The 12,567-nt window shown below is 36.2% G+C and overlaps 1 protein-coding gene across 1 annotated transcript in view; it reads left to right on the top strand.

The window, feature by feature from the left end:
- map2 (microtubule-associated protein 2) overlaps positions 1 to 12,175 on the top strand; it is a 118,295-nt gene extending 106,120 nt beyond the window's left edge. The window contains exons 16-19 of the mRNA XM_038308170.1: positions 6,674 to 6,766; positions 9,138 to 9,219; positions 11,441 to 11,553; positions 11,810 to 12,175. Of these exons, the coding sequence (XP_038164098.1) occupies positions 6,674 to 6,766; positions 9,138 to 9,219; positions 11,441 to 11,553; positions 11,810 to 12,031 (510 nt within the window). The 3' untranslated portion in view covers positions 12,032 to 12,175. The remainder of the gene's footprint in view (positions 1 to 6,673; positions 6,767 to 9,137; positions 9,220 to 11,440; positions 11,554 to 11,809) is intronic.
- The last annotated feature ends 392 nt before the right edge of the window (positions 12,176 to 12,567 follow it).

The following is a 12,567-nucleotide window of genomic DNA, read 5'->3' as shown; positions in this document are numbered from 1 at the left end:
ATACTCATATTTAATGTTTCATTTTAACCCACGAAAAAGCTTATGGAATTTCTAAAGAACACAAAATACGATTTAAACCTTGAACACATTTTTGCTCAATCTCAATGAAGAAAATGTTTTAGAAATCATGTCCTCAGGCTTTCTAATAGAAAAAGAAAACAACAGTAACCCAGCAAGACCATAAACCTATATTTTAAAAATAACATTTAGGGTATCCTATAAAAAAACAGTTATGTAAATAATTTTTACATCGAAATGGTGTTTGCTTTGTTACAATTGTGTCCCCTGTTTGGTATGCAGTTTGGTTTTGTGTTTATCGATAATACAACAACACCAACAAGTACATGTGACAGCGATGCAGTTCAAATTATGTTTTATTCTCAGCAGTTTTTTTTTTCTACTTTCCTTTTGTCTTGTCATGAATAGTCTTATTGCTCTGTTTTCTAATTGTGTGCCCACTTGGTCTTGTTTTGTGCGAAGGAGATAGGTTTGCAAAAAATCTAGGGAACCTCAAAAGTATCTATCGTACCCTTTAATATAAAAAAGTAAAAAAAAAAAAACATAACTCTAATGAACTACCATCTTGGTAGCCTAAGTTAAGCATGTTTGTTTCAAGCACATTCATGTTTCTGTCATTATTCCTAAGATGGAAGATTAAAAAACTAATTATTTCAGAAATAATTTTTGCCATTTTACTGGGGAGGCAAACTAAGAGCATTCAGGCCTGATGTTTTCCTCCAGGCTTTGCATGGAAGGTCAGCATCAACATTCTTCAGCATTTAAATCCTGTTTTCTGTTATTGTGGAAAATGTGCAGGTTTGTCAATATATCATTTTCAGCTTTAAACCGGAAACCAAGAAGCAGTCCTGCAGCATCACCCATGGTGATGGAAACAGCAGGGTGTTGGTAGCTATCAGCTCTTACAAGCCTGCACTGATGACCTGATTAAGAGTCGAAGCATTTTGCCTATAAGATTATGACTTTGGAGGCTTGATCTGGATTTGTTTACATGTTCCTCTGCGTATGAAGGCATTATTGGTTAGAATTTGTGACAATGTCATTTTTCCTACCACTAACATCTATTTACATCATTGCTTCCAAGATGGAGGAGTTTTGGCAGTTTTTAGTCCAATGGTGTTACAATGTGATACAGATTGCAAAATAAACTCTGTAGGAGTTATGTCCAGACCTGATGAGAACAGCATATTTCTGAAGGGCTCATTTCCATTTACACAGAAATAGTTGTGTATCTTTTCCTGCCTTATTACTTAAGGATGGCAGCTTTTGGGGAACAGTGGAAAAAGTTATGATATCCTAACCTTTTTAGTGCTGCATACTGTCGTACAGCAAAGGCAACGCTAAATATGTTCTTGAGGACATCCATTTTATATTTATTTATTTATTTATTTATTTATATTCTGATATGTTTTCTTGATGTTGAAAACAAGATGAAAAATACTATTTCTAAATTCACTTTTTCTGTCATCGTTGGAGCAAAGCATGAAGTATTTTTATACAAAGCCACTCAATGACATATTATATCCTTAATTATGTGTTAATTGATTTATATTTATTGTCAAATAAAGCTTTCTTTGTGTTGATGGTAAATAATTATGATCAGGATAACCTATGTATTTTAGATATTGAAAAAAGTCTCACCATTCTGTCCATCTAAATTTTGATTTTTATTTAGTTTTTTTTCAGTACTGTAATTAGCAGCTACCACCCTTTGTGTTATAAAGATTGTTACCTACACCAGCATTCCCTTCGCATAATTTTTAGATACCAATATTTCTATTTTCCAACAGGTGTAACCTAGTTTAAAGGTTTTCATGCTTAATTTCAGGTAAAAGTTGGAAACTCAAAAGGATAAGGGAAATAAAAGTCTGTAAAAGTCCACCTTTTTTTTCATAATTACCAAAACTATGACAGTCAGGCATTACGCCTCCTATCAATTATTTGTTTAAAACTCAAATTTAAATACAAGGTGTTTGAAGTTGTACTTTTAACTCTAAAATATCTAAACACAAGATGATTTGCCAGTTTGAGCCTGTTTAAAGACTGACTTGCACAAGCTCCAGTCATATCAGGTAATGAGCTCAGTTTAGAAAATACATTGACTGACAGCTGAGAAGCAAGATTTCAACATGTGTTTTAGTATTTAAGTGTAGAGAATGAATTTCTCTGTAAATACACATTTCAGAAACAAAATAAATAGAAAATATAACTTGCATCAACATGATTGTGCTACTTATATTATGTATGCACTAGTTCTCTTTAGGCAGATACACATTCTTGGTGATTATATGATTTTATACCAAATTTTCATTTTACCAGACTAGACATCAGTGTTCAGTAATGTAACTGACCGCCTGAGGTAACGTCATAAATTCGCAGAGCTTCTCCTAGCTCATCACTGACTTCCACCGAGCCGCTGACCTGTAAACTGAACAAGACATGCCATCAGCAGCAAATCGCAGAAGCTCTTTGCTCTGCCAGTGCTACGCTTTATCTTTTTTACTCTTTGTTGACAACAAAGTGTGTGACCTGAGCCCACAGCCTGCTGGTATCATCACTCATCTTGTCTTTTTTCTGTCTCTCTCTATCAGACGTAGTAAAAGGGCTTATTTTGATTGCTTAGACCCAAATCGTTAATCACTGCAGATGAATTTAGTCAAAAATGAAATAAATCAGAGTGAGCCCCAAATCTTTTAAAACTGCTGCAGTTCAGTATTTGAGCTTTGTATCAGAAATATTTGGATCATTCCTTTTTCCACGTAAACAGTCGATATTGTATTTTTCTGTGTTAAGAGGCAGAACATGAACATAATGTGACTTATTCTTAACTAGTGCTGGGTCACTTAAAAATGTACTTACCGGTAGTTATGGTTACTTCTCCAAAAAAGTAACCAAGTTAGTAACTCAGTTACCGCTCAGTCAAAGTAACTAGTTACTAGCCAAAGTAAATATGCCATTCCTTTTTATGTTTTGAAATGTGGAAGAATTTGGAAAACTTTCTTGTTATTGGAATTTCAAATACTTAATACTATAATATACCTGTCATACTTAATACTATAATACTTATTCTTAATACTATAATTTTTGGGGTATAATGAGTCTTTTATTGATTAATCAATGAAATAGTTAATTTAAAGGTCTACATCTCTGAGAACATTGGAAACTAATCTACACTATTTTGGTCTGAGTGGTTTGACAAGTGAGATACAATATTATTTTTTAGATGTTATGATATTTAATGTTTTAGAACTTACTTTTTTTGCACGTTGACAGCCTTCAGTTGGCTATAAAATATGTATGAAGCTGAAAAAGAATGCCTTTTAAGCAATTTAAGGAAAATAAAATATACTTTGCAATAGAATTTATCAGGGGTTACAATATTCAAGGGAAAAAAGAAACCCTTGCAGGACTGTATGATCCCAGTATTTTTCTGAAAAAGCAAATTATATAAATATGTTAGAATAGTCTGGATGTAAATGTAACATTCTGGAGGCAATACTTAATAACAGATTGCCACAAAAACTCTTCATTTAATTACCCCAGACAAAAGAAATGTCCTGTCATATCTTGTAAAAACTTGTAGAAGCCCTGATACCAAAGGTTGGTTCTACAATGGATTAAAAAATGCAGACTAAATAAAAATGCATGAAACACTTCTCAAATTTTCACTGTAAAAGTATGACCACCATGCAGACATACACTATATTGCCAAAAGTATTTGCTCACCTGCCTTGACTCACATATGAGCTTAAGTGACATCCCGTTCCTAATCCATAGGGTTCAATATGACGTCGGTCCACCCTTTGCAGCTAGAACAGCTTCAACTCTTCTGGGAAGGCTGTCCACAAGGTTTAGGAGTGTGTTTATGGGAATTTTTGACCATTCTTCCAGAAGCGCATTTGTGAGGTCGCACACTGATGTTGGACGAGAAGGCCTGGCTCTCAGTCTCCGCTCTAATTCATCCCAAAGGTGTTCTATCGGGTTGAGGTCAGGACTCTGTGCAGGCCAGTCAAGTTCATCCACACCAGACTCTGTCATCCATGTCTTTATGGACCTTGCTTTGTGCACTGGTGCACAGTCATGTTGGAAGAGGAAGGGGCCAGCTCCAAACTGTTCCCACAAAGTTGGGAGCATGGAATTGTCCAAAATGTCTTGGTATGCTGAAGCATTCAGAGTTCCTTTCCTTGGAACTAAGGGGCCAAGCCCAGCTCCTGAAAAACAACCCCACACCATAATCCCCCCTCCACCAAACTTTACACTTGGCACAATGCAGTCAGACAAGTACCGTTCTCCTGGCAACCGCCAAACCCAGACCCGTCCATCAGATTGCCAGATGGAGAAGCGCGATTCGTCACTCCAGAGAACGCGTCTCCACTGCTCTAGAGTCCAGTGGCGGCGTGCTTTACACCACCGCATCCGACGCTTTGCATTGCACTTGGTGATGTATGGCTTGGATGCAGCTGCTCGACCATGGAAACCCATTCCATGAAGCTCTCTGCGCACTGTTCTTGAGCTAATCTGAAGGCCACATGAAGTTTGGAGGTCTGTAGTGATTGACTCTGCAGAAAGTTGGCGACCTCTTCGCACTATGCGCTTCAGCATCCGCTGACCCCGCTCCGTCAGTTTACGTGGCCTACCACTTCGTGGCTGAGTTGCTGTCGTTCCCAAACACTTCCATTTTCTTATAATACAGCTGACAGTTGACTGTGGAATATTTAGGAGCGAGGAAATTTCACGACTGGATTTGTAGCACAGGTGGCATCCTATCACAGTTCCACGCTGGAATTCACTGAGCTCCTGAGAGCGACCCATTCTTTCACAAATGTTTGTAAAAACAGTCTGCATGCCTAGGTGCTTGAATTTATACACCTGTGGCCATGGAAGTGATTGGAACACCTGATTCCAATAATTTGGATGGGTGAGCAAATACTTTTGGCAATATAGTGTATATTTCACACCATGATACTTTCTTTTCTGTGTAAAAAAAAAAAAGACTGCAGTACGGAAAGAGAAATATAAGGAACGGTTTTCCTTTCTCCCAGTTTAGAACTGAAAGACTTTTTCTTTCTTTCTCACCAATATTTGGAAGAAAAAAGCATGGGGAAAAAAAAAAAAAAACATAATGTACACTTGTTCTGTAAATCATGCTCTACAGAGACACGATTTATAAATAGGTTTAGGAAAATGTGTTTCAAAATATATCTCAAAATACAATCTTAAGCTGACATAAAAGGTATTTTACCTCTTATGCCACCTTTTCCATGACAAAGCTGGATATAAAAAAGTTCCATTAATATAATAAATACATTTTTTATAACATATTTTAAATATGAATGGAAAATGGCAGTATTTATGCATTTGAGAGTTGTGTTCAACATGTAACCAAACCTGTTATCAAAAGTTATTAGCTTGATGCAGGGAGTGGAAAAACACTGAAGCAGGTGACACAAATAAAATTGTATAATTAAGCTTTTAGGTACAAAAGTCTTTCCAGCCTCGACTGAGTGTGGCACTAAATAATCCAATGCTGTTACTCATACGTATTACAAGAATAAAACAAAGAGAACACTTGTATTCACTACTACAGTATAACCCAGTATTTCCCAAACATCAATTAAATCATTATATTCTATGGCTCACATTCTTCTCTTAAAGTAATTTTAAAAATAGCCCATTAGTATTTAGTTGTTTGACTCACTGACCTTTTCTTAAAAAACAATTAGATGTAACTTTTTAGGTTCTTAGGTATTTTTAAGCAGTTTGCACAAAGAGATGGAATGAATCAGCTCATGGTAGATACCTTACTGTACTCAAGTTTATCTTCAACAATTTGGGAATTTCCATGGTTATTATGCCAGGTTCAAAGCTGACCGGCCGGTTGTTGATCTCTATCATATTTTCCTTGCCTAAATCAACTAGGAATGCATTTGCTTATTGATTTATTTCTGTTTACAATTGCTGCATGAAATGTCTGTATCTTTATTGTTAATTTGCGCTAAGGAAGTCGAATACGTCAGCATCTCACTCCTGCTTTTCTCCTTGCAGCTGCTGAGCCATTCATCGTTACACTCATATTTGTTATCTTTAGTTTTTTCTTTTTTTGGGAGGTAGGGGGGGTGTTACCATAAGTTCAAGAATGCCAGCCATCAATGAATTAATTAATTTGAGAAACACCTGGACACTTAATCTATTTAATACCTTTAAACTTTGGTCTCAGTAGATAAGTTGTCTGTAATTTACTCTGGTTGGTATTTTTAGACTCTTCTGAAGAATCTGCCATTGCTGCCACAATCAAGTTGAAAATGTTGCACATAAAAACAAGTATTGCCTTACAGTTTAGGCCTCCCATTATCTGTGTATGAAGCCTTCAGTACTTGAAAGATCCCAAATTGAGTCAGAGCTTTTGTCAGTTAGCTGATTTGAGTCTAGTGCTTTAAATCTTTTTTGTAGTATTTATTTAATTTAGGAGAGTCCTTTGCTGTGCTTTTCCTCCAAGTAGAGTGGTGTTTAGTAAAATTCTGGTTATAGGCAGTAAGCAAACTCTGACTTCCAATGCTTCAGTCAAAGAAGCAGGACTAGGTGATGCAAACTTTTAACAAGATTTGCTTAAGAGTCAAAGGATTGTTCCACTTCATTCCCCGCCTCCCCCCTGCAGGTCTTCATCCCCACTGTTAAACTGGACTATAGCCATGTTCAGTCTAGGTGTGGGTCCTTGGACAGGCGGGGCCACTCAGCAGGAGGTGGACACGTGAGTCTTGTCCTGCAAACCATTCTCAGTGCTACATTGTCAGTGCTGTTTGCCTTTTGTTCTGTGTTGTGTTGTGCTTTTTTGCAGTGTTCCTACTTTCTTTTTTTCAACGTATTAAATATTTTATTGATCTGACTTTTGATCATTCACACAGCAGCGGAGGTCTGTGCTAATTTGATTCTCTTTTATTTTAAGTTTTATACTGTAAATTTTTTTAAAGAATTATTTTAGGTTCATTCTTTCATTAGGAAAATAAATCATGTTATTAGGTAATTATTAAAACAACAATACATATGGTAATTATTTGCCACATGTATCAGTAGCTATTTTGTTACTTATGATTTCCTAAAAATAGCTTTTCCTATTTTTTTCTTGTGTATAGTTAGTCCAGTGTAGAACTATAGTAATGGAATTAAAAATGTATTTATTTATTTTAATCCGTATAGACATCTTTATTACGGTTACCAAATACGACCACCGCTTTGTTTAAGATGTGTCTTTAATTTTGGAAAGGCATTTCCAAAGGTTCAAGAACTCAAAAGATTATATGAAGTGTATTTTATCAAATATGGTTTAATAATAAAGGTTTTCTTTTTGATCATACCCCTTTATGTAAGACTTTTACAATTACACATTACAAGTTAAATATAACGGAATTCATTAAACACTTGATTAAATCTAATTGGCACCATGTACTGTAGAGGAAACAGGTTAGAAGTTTAATCCTAATCTGTGGTTTTCTGGTTTGACTGATGCTCATTATAAGCACACCATAACACAAGACAATGAGACTAATAAAGGTTCTGCTAACTTTATACCTCTTAATTTAATCCCTTTATAACAAATGTAATTTTATTTAGTGAAATCAAGTATTCAGCAAGAAATGATTCACATATCTTGGCAAACAGCTTTGCTTAAACAACACTGCCTGTGGCTAAAAGCATTCATAGCTGCTCATAAAACCATGTTGAAGTTAATTACTTTTTAACTGAAATATTTTCTTAACAAAGTCACTTTGAGACTATTGTTTTTTGCTTTGTTCCCAATTTAGCGACTGTTACTGTAATTATACTAATGTTAAGCCTTTTGGTGATACGACTTAAACAAAAACATAGCAAATTAAGATAAATTAAGGTTCGAAAAGCTATATTTGAAAATATATTTTAAAATGTTAGAGTAACAAAAATAAGAGCTCAAGAAAACTGATGCATGCCATTATTATAGTAAGATGTTTTATATAAATTTCCACCTCCCATGATTTAAGCAAAGAAAACATAGGAAAATGGGGGCATGGTCCGTGATCTAGGATTTTCTAGATGTCCTAAAACTCAGTATGTTTTAAAACTGCAGAATCTTTGGAGTAGTTTACACAACTTTAGAGTTGATGTTTGTTTTTTGGATTGAAAGATGTGATTTCAAATGAAATCTGGGACAAATAAAGAGCTGAAGGACGCCTTCTAACACTTGCACAAAGCACAATACCTTTATGGAGTTTGTCTTCACATGTATGGTACTGGCAGAAGCTCCTACAGCTGTCTGCATGGTCCGATATTCATTGTTTATTGTCTTATTTTTGTTGACACGTGTATAACAATGCTTCTTTACTCTGGATTAATCATTGGAAAACTGGAACCTTACATGTCTGAGTGATTCATTTCAGCATGTGATGTTTCTCTTCTTACCCATTGTGCTGTGTTTATAAAGCTTTATTGCTCCTCTCTGTTTGCTGTCTCACTCACTAAAAGGGATATTCACCATGACTGGAATTTGATCCAGAATCTGTGGAGAGAGTAGAAGATAAATGGGTTGGAAAGATGCTCTCAAACCTTAAACACTTAGAGCTCAGTGCAAAAGACATATGGTCAGGAATACCAGTGGAGTTCAAAATGTTTGCCAATAAAGACATTTTTAGTGGTTGTTGATTGTTTTTGTTGATTGTTATTTTAAACAGCTGTTTATTTCCATTTCGTTTTTAAATGAGATTTGCTTTTCGTAGTTTTTATTTACGGTAATCACCTATTACTTGCTTAAGAATCACAATTGTTTGCGGAATTAGAAAAAAAAAACATTAAATGTAATACTTGCTGGGAGAAAGAATAAAGATTGTCTTAACTGAAACTGTTGTGGTACTACAGACATTTTAGAGCACTGTGCCAAAAAAAAAGAAACACAAAACATGAATACTCTCATTACGAGCCTGTTTATTAAAATTCCTTTACCAAGAAAATTCATGAAAGAATTAGAAATTGTGGATAAAACCAGTTTCTTTTATAACTCAGATAATGAAAGAATACCTTTTTTCCCTAGCATTTGGAATCTCATGCTTATCTCTAAGAGCTGAATTTTCTTTTCCCAACTTTGCCTCTTTCAGATACAAATACAGAACAAGAAGATTGACTTGAGCCATGTGACCTCCAAATGTGGTTCTCTTGACAACATCCATCATCGGCCAGGTATAAAGCTCTATACACAGCTGGTGTTGCAGAGGGAGACTGGGCTATGATGTCTATGACAGCTGCTGTGGGTTTTCTGTGCAGCCTTGATCCTTAGTACACAGCATCCTCAGCACTAATTTGAACTCTTCATTGCCACTTAAACATCTTTGAAGTTTATTCATCACTTTTTTCACAGTTTTGTTCACCTTGGTGTCCAGTATGTCGTCCATTGACGTGACATATATTCTGTTTGTCTGTCCAGCTGCTTTGTCACCAGATGGCAATATCCATTTTGTCCCAAAAAGAAACACCCCTTACTGTACATCAAGAACCGCACCCCGCCCCTTCCTCCTACAAACATTGTTGGATTTTTAAACAGGAATGCATTGTTGTTATAGCTTGTGTAATGTAATGCAACAGATAAAGCCAATATGACGTTGTGCTCATCATAGTTCTTCCTTTGCAAAGCTCTTGGCCTTGAAATAACGTCACTTGACTCTCTATTAGAAAAGTGCAGCAAACGACAGTGTGTTCGGCTCACAGGGTTTCCATAACCAGTAAATGCCATCATACTGTATCAGCCAGTTAGACAGGTATACCAACAAAAAGGTCCAATCACTGATATAAATCTTTTTAGTTTACTGAATGAATTTGGGCGTTTTCATTGAAACCATGAATTGTAGTTGTAAAGTAAAGACGGATACTGCAATCTACCAGATAGATGACAATCTGTTATTATTTCACCCTTTCCTGGGAGAGGGACTCAAAACTCTTATCAAACTGAGGAAGAAATAAGTAATCAGACAAAAATCTGCCTTTCTCCATTATCATAGCAAGTCAACTAAAATCCAATATAAAACCTCTGGGACAATATAGAGAGATTGATCAGAGAAAATGGGGAATTGAATATGTTATTCTAGATGATTTACTTATCAAACGTTTTTTTTTATTTGTTTTTTGTTTTGTTTTTTAGGACATTGTTGATTTTTTTAGCTTGTATAAATCCCTGAAAGTCCCATTAATCACTCTTTGCTGCTGAGCTCTTTGTTGTCCCAGTGCACTCAAAGAATAGAAGTTGAACTGAGCCATGAACTTAGTTTGGATTGACAGCTTGATAAATCTGTCCACAGGCAGTGAACTGTAGGAGGGGCTTTTTGGTCCCTGGAAAACATTGCTGCAGCTGCCTTGACCCTAACTAGAAAACCAACCTGAGTTTGAAACAACATTCTATGACCTGCGTTGAATCCAATCGGGGTCAGATTAAAAAAAAGATGTTTAAGTCTTAATAATTCTAATCCCCATAGATAAAGTCACGTCAAGAAAGTCAGTCTGTAAGCAAGCATTTTTTTTTCATTGCAAGATGCAGAAATGAATGAGAAAGTTATCAAGCTTTTCTTGCATAGTTGGAAGTCTATAAAAAAAAGGAAAATAAAATAAAGTATAATATATGGTCGATTACTCTACCCTTTTCTGACTGCTGCCTCCAGACGGTTTCAGTCGCGGTTCCAGGTTGCTAATCTGGATCTCTGGAAGAATTTATAGATGCTAAACACTGTATGCAGTTCTTACATACAAAACTGCTGCTCACTGCTACTCTGTCACATATTATCTTCCTGCTGTCTTGCCTTTACAGTATACTTGTTAACCTTTATTTTTTTAGGACATTCTCTGCATTCAGGTTCCTCCCAACTATTAACCACAATGCTAATTCCAAACACACAAGTAATTATACCCCTTGAGCTAATTTCTCTTTTTACATGCTGTAAACAAAACCTGCGGTTTACTACATGTGGACCAAGAACAGATTGCAAGTGCAAAGGAGAATTTGGGTTTCATAATCTGTGCAAAAATAAAATCTGGAAAGTCTAGTTTCTTTTCAGACTCCTCTTCACACGCAATTTAATGTTGCAAATATATGAAGGGTCCAAATGTATTCTAAAAAATTATTATTTTTTTGCCAGTTAGTTAAGGCTCTGTTAAATTAGAGGTAAAGTGTCAAAGAGCTTCAGTTTTCTTGTCTTGCTACTGTATAGATTCTCATTTGGATCATGGTCTTGGGTTTGACTGAGCCGTTCTAACGAGTGGTTATGCTTTTATCCAAGTATTCTAATGTGGCCCCCCTGTGTTTTCAGAATGATGTTGTCAATGGGATATCCTGCCTTTCGTTATCATCTTTTAATTTCTTCATGATGCACTGTTTTTTTTTTTAATCATCCAATCTTTCCCTGCTTGTCTTCAGGAGGTGGTAATGTGCGAATCGAGAGTGTGAAGCTGGATTTTAAAGACAAAGCTCAAGCCAAGGTGGGTTCACTGGAGAATGCACATCACATTCCTGGTGGAGGGCACATTATGGTGAGTCTCTAATTGAATCATTCAAGAAGAGACATCAGATTTCTACAAAGTTCTGTTTTGATTGATTCATCACACATCATAGCGTCTTCTCAGTGTTTAATCAAGGCTAATGAGTAGAGAGCATCTGGATAAGTTTTACGATGTAATCCAAGAGAATATGTCTTTTATCCATAAACCTGAACAATGCAGACAGAAGGACTGTTGCTTCAATCTTATTCTCATTGTACTCTTAAATCACATGTCCTGCATTTAACAGATTGAGAGCCACAGGTTGACATTTCGCGAGCATGCAAAGGCCCGCGTTGACCACGGAGCTGAAATCATCGTCCAATCCCCTGGTCTGTCAGGCTCTGTCTCTCCCCACCAACAAAAGGGGAGCCAGCTCTCATCCTCTGGCAGTCTCAACATACAGGAGTCTCCACAGTTAGCAACCTTGGCCAAGGATGTCACCGACGCCCTAGCCAAACAGGGTTTGTGAACATTAGATCTCTGGATTGCTGCTCTGCATCCAAGACATCCTCCCTTTTTCAAACTTTTCTGCCCTCAATTGCCATCTTAAAACAAAATGGTCACCGCTGATGCTCAGCAGACAGAGTTCTTAACTTCTTTATCTCAAAATACATCATTACTGATGTACTCACTAAGCTGAGGCTAGATTTAGAAGCTACTGTGTTTTTAGTTCTCTATTTTTAACCCTAAACATGTGTTTTTCCTGATTTCTGTTATGGATATTACTTTATGTTTTGAACAATGTTTTGCATAAAGTTAGACTGGGCATTTGCTCTAGATTAAGTGGTATATCTGTTAACGCTGGCTTTGCAGGTCTTGGATCAGTGTTTTGAAAAAGTGACAGCATTTTTTTCTACTTCACACTAGACATTGTCTGAACACCCCCTTTTTGTTCCTGCTCAGTAAACATGCATGATTATCAGAGCCCCCAACAAGCATTCCTCATTCAGAGACAGCATTTGGACTCAATTCATAAGCTATTTAAGAACAACATTGAGATATCTT

This window comes from Cyprinodon tularosa, unplaced genomic scaffold (assembly GCF_016077235.1).
Source record: "Cyprinodon tularosa strain WSP-4 unplaced genomic scaffold, ASM1607723v1 ctg630, whole genome shotgun sequence".
Classification (NCBI taxonomy): domain Eukaryota; kingdom Metazoa; phylum Chordata; class Actinopteri; order Cyprinodontiformes; family Cyprinodontidae; genus Cyprinodon; species Cyprinodon tularosa.
The sequence above is the reverse complement of the archived record's forward strand: the minus strand, read 5'-3'. Positions and strand labels throughout refer to the sequence as shown.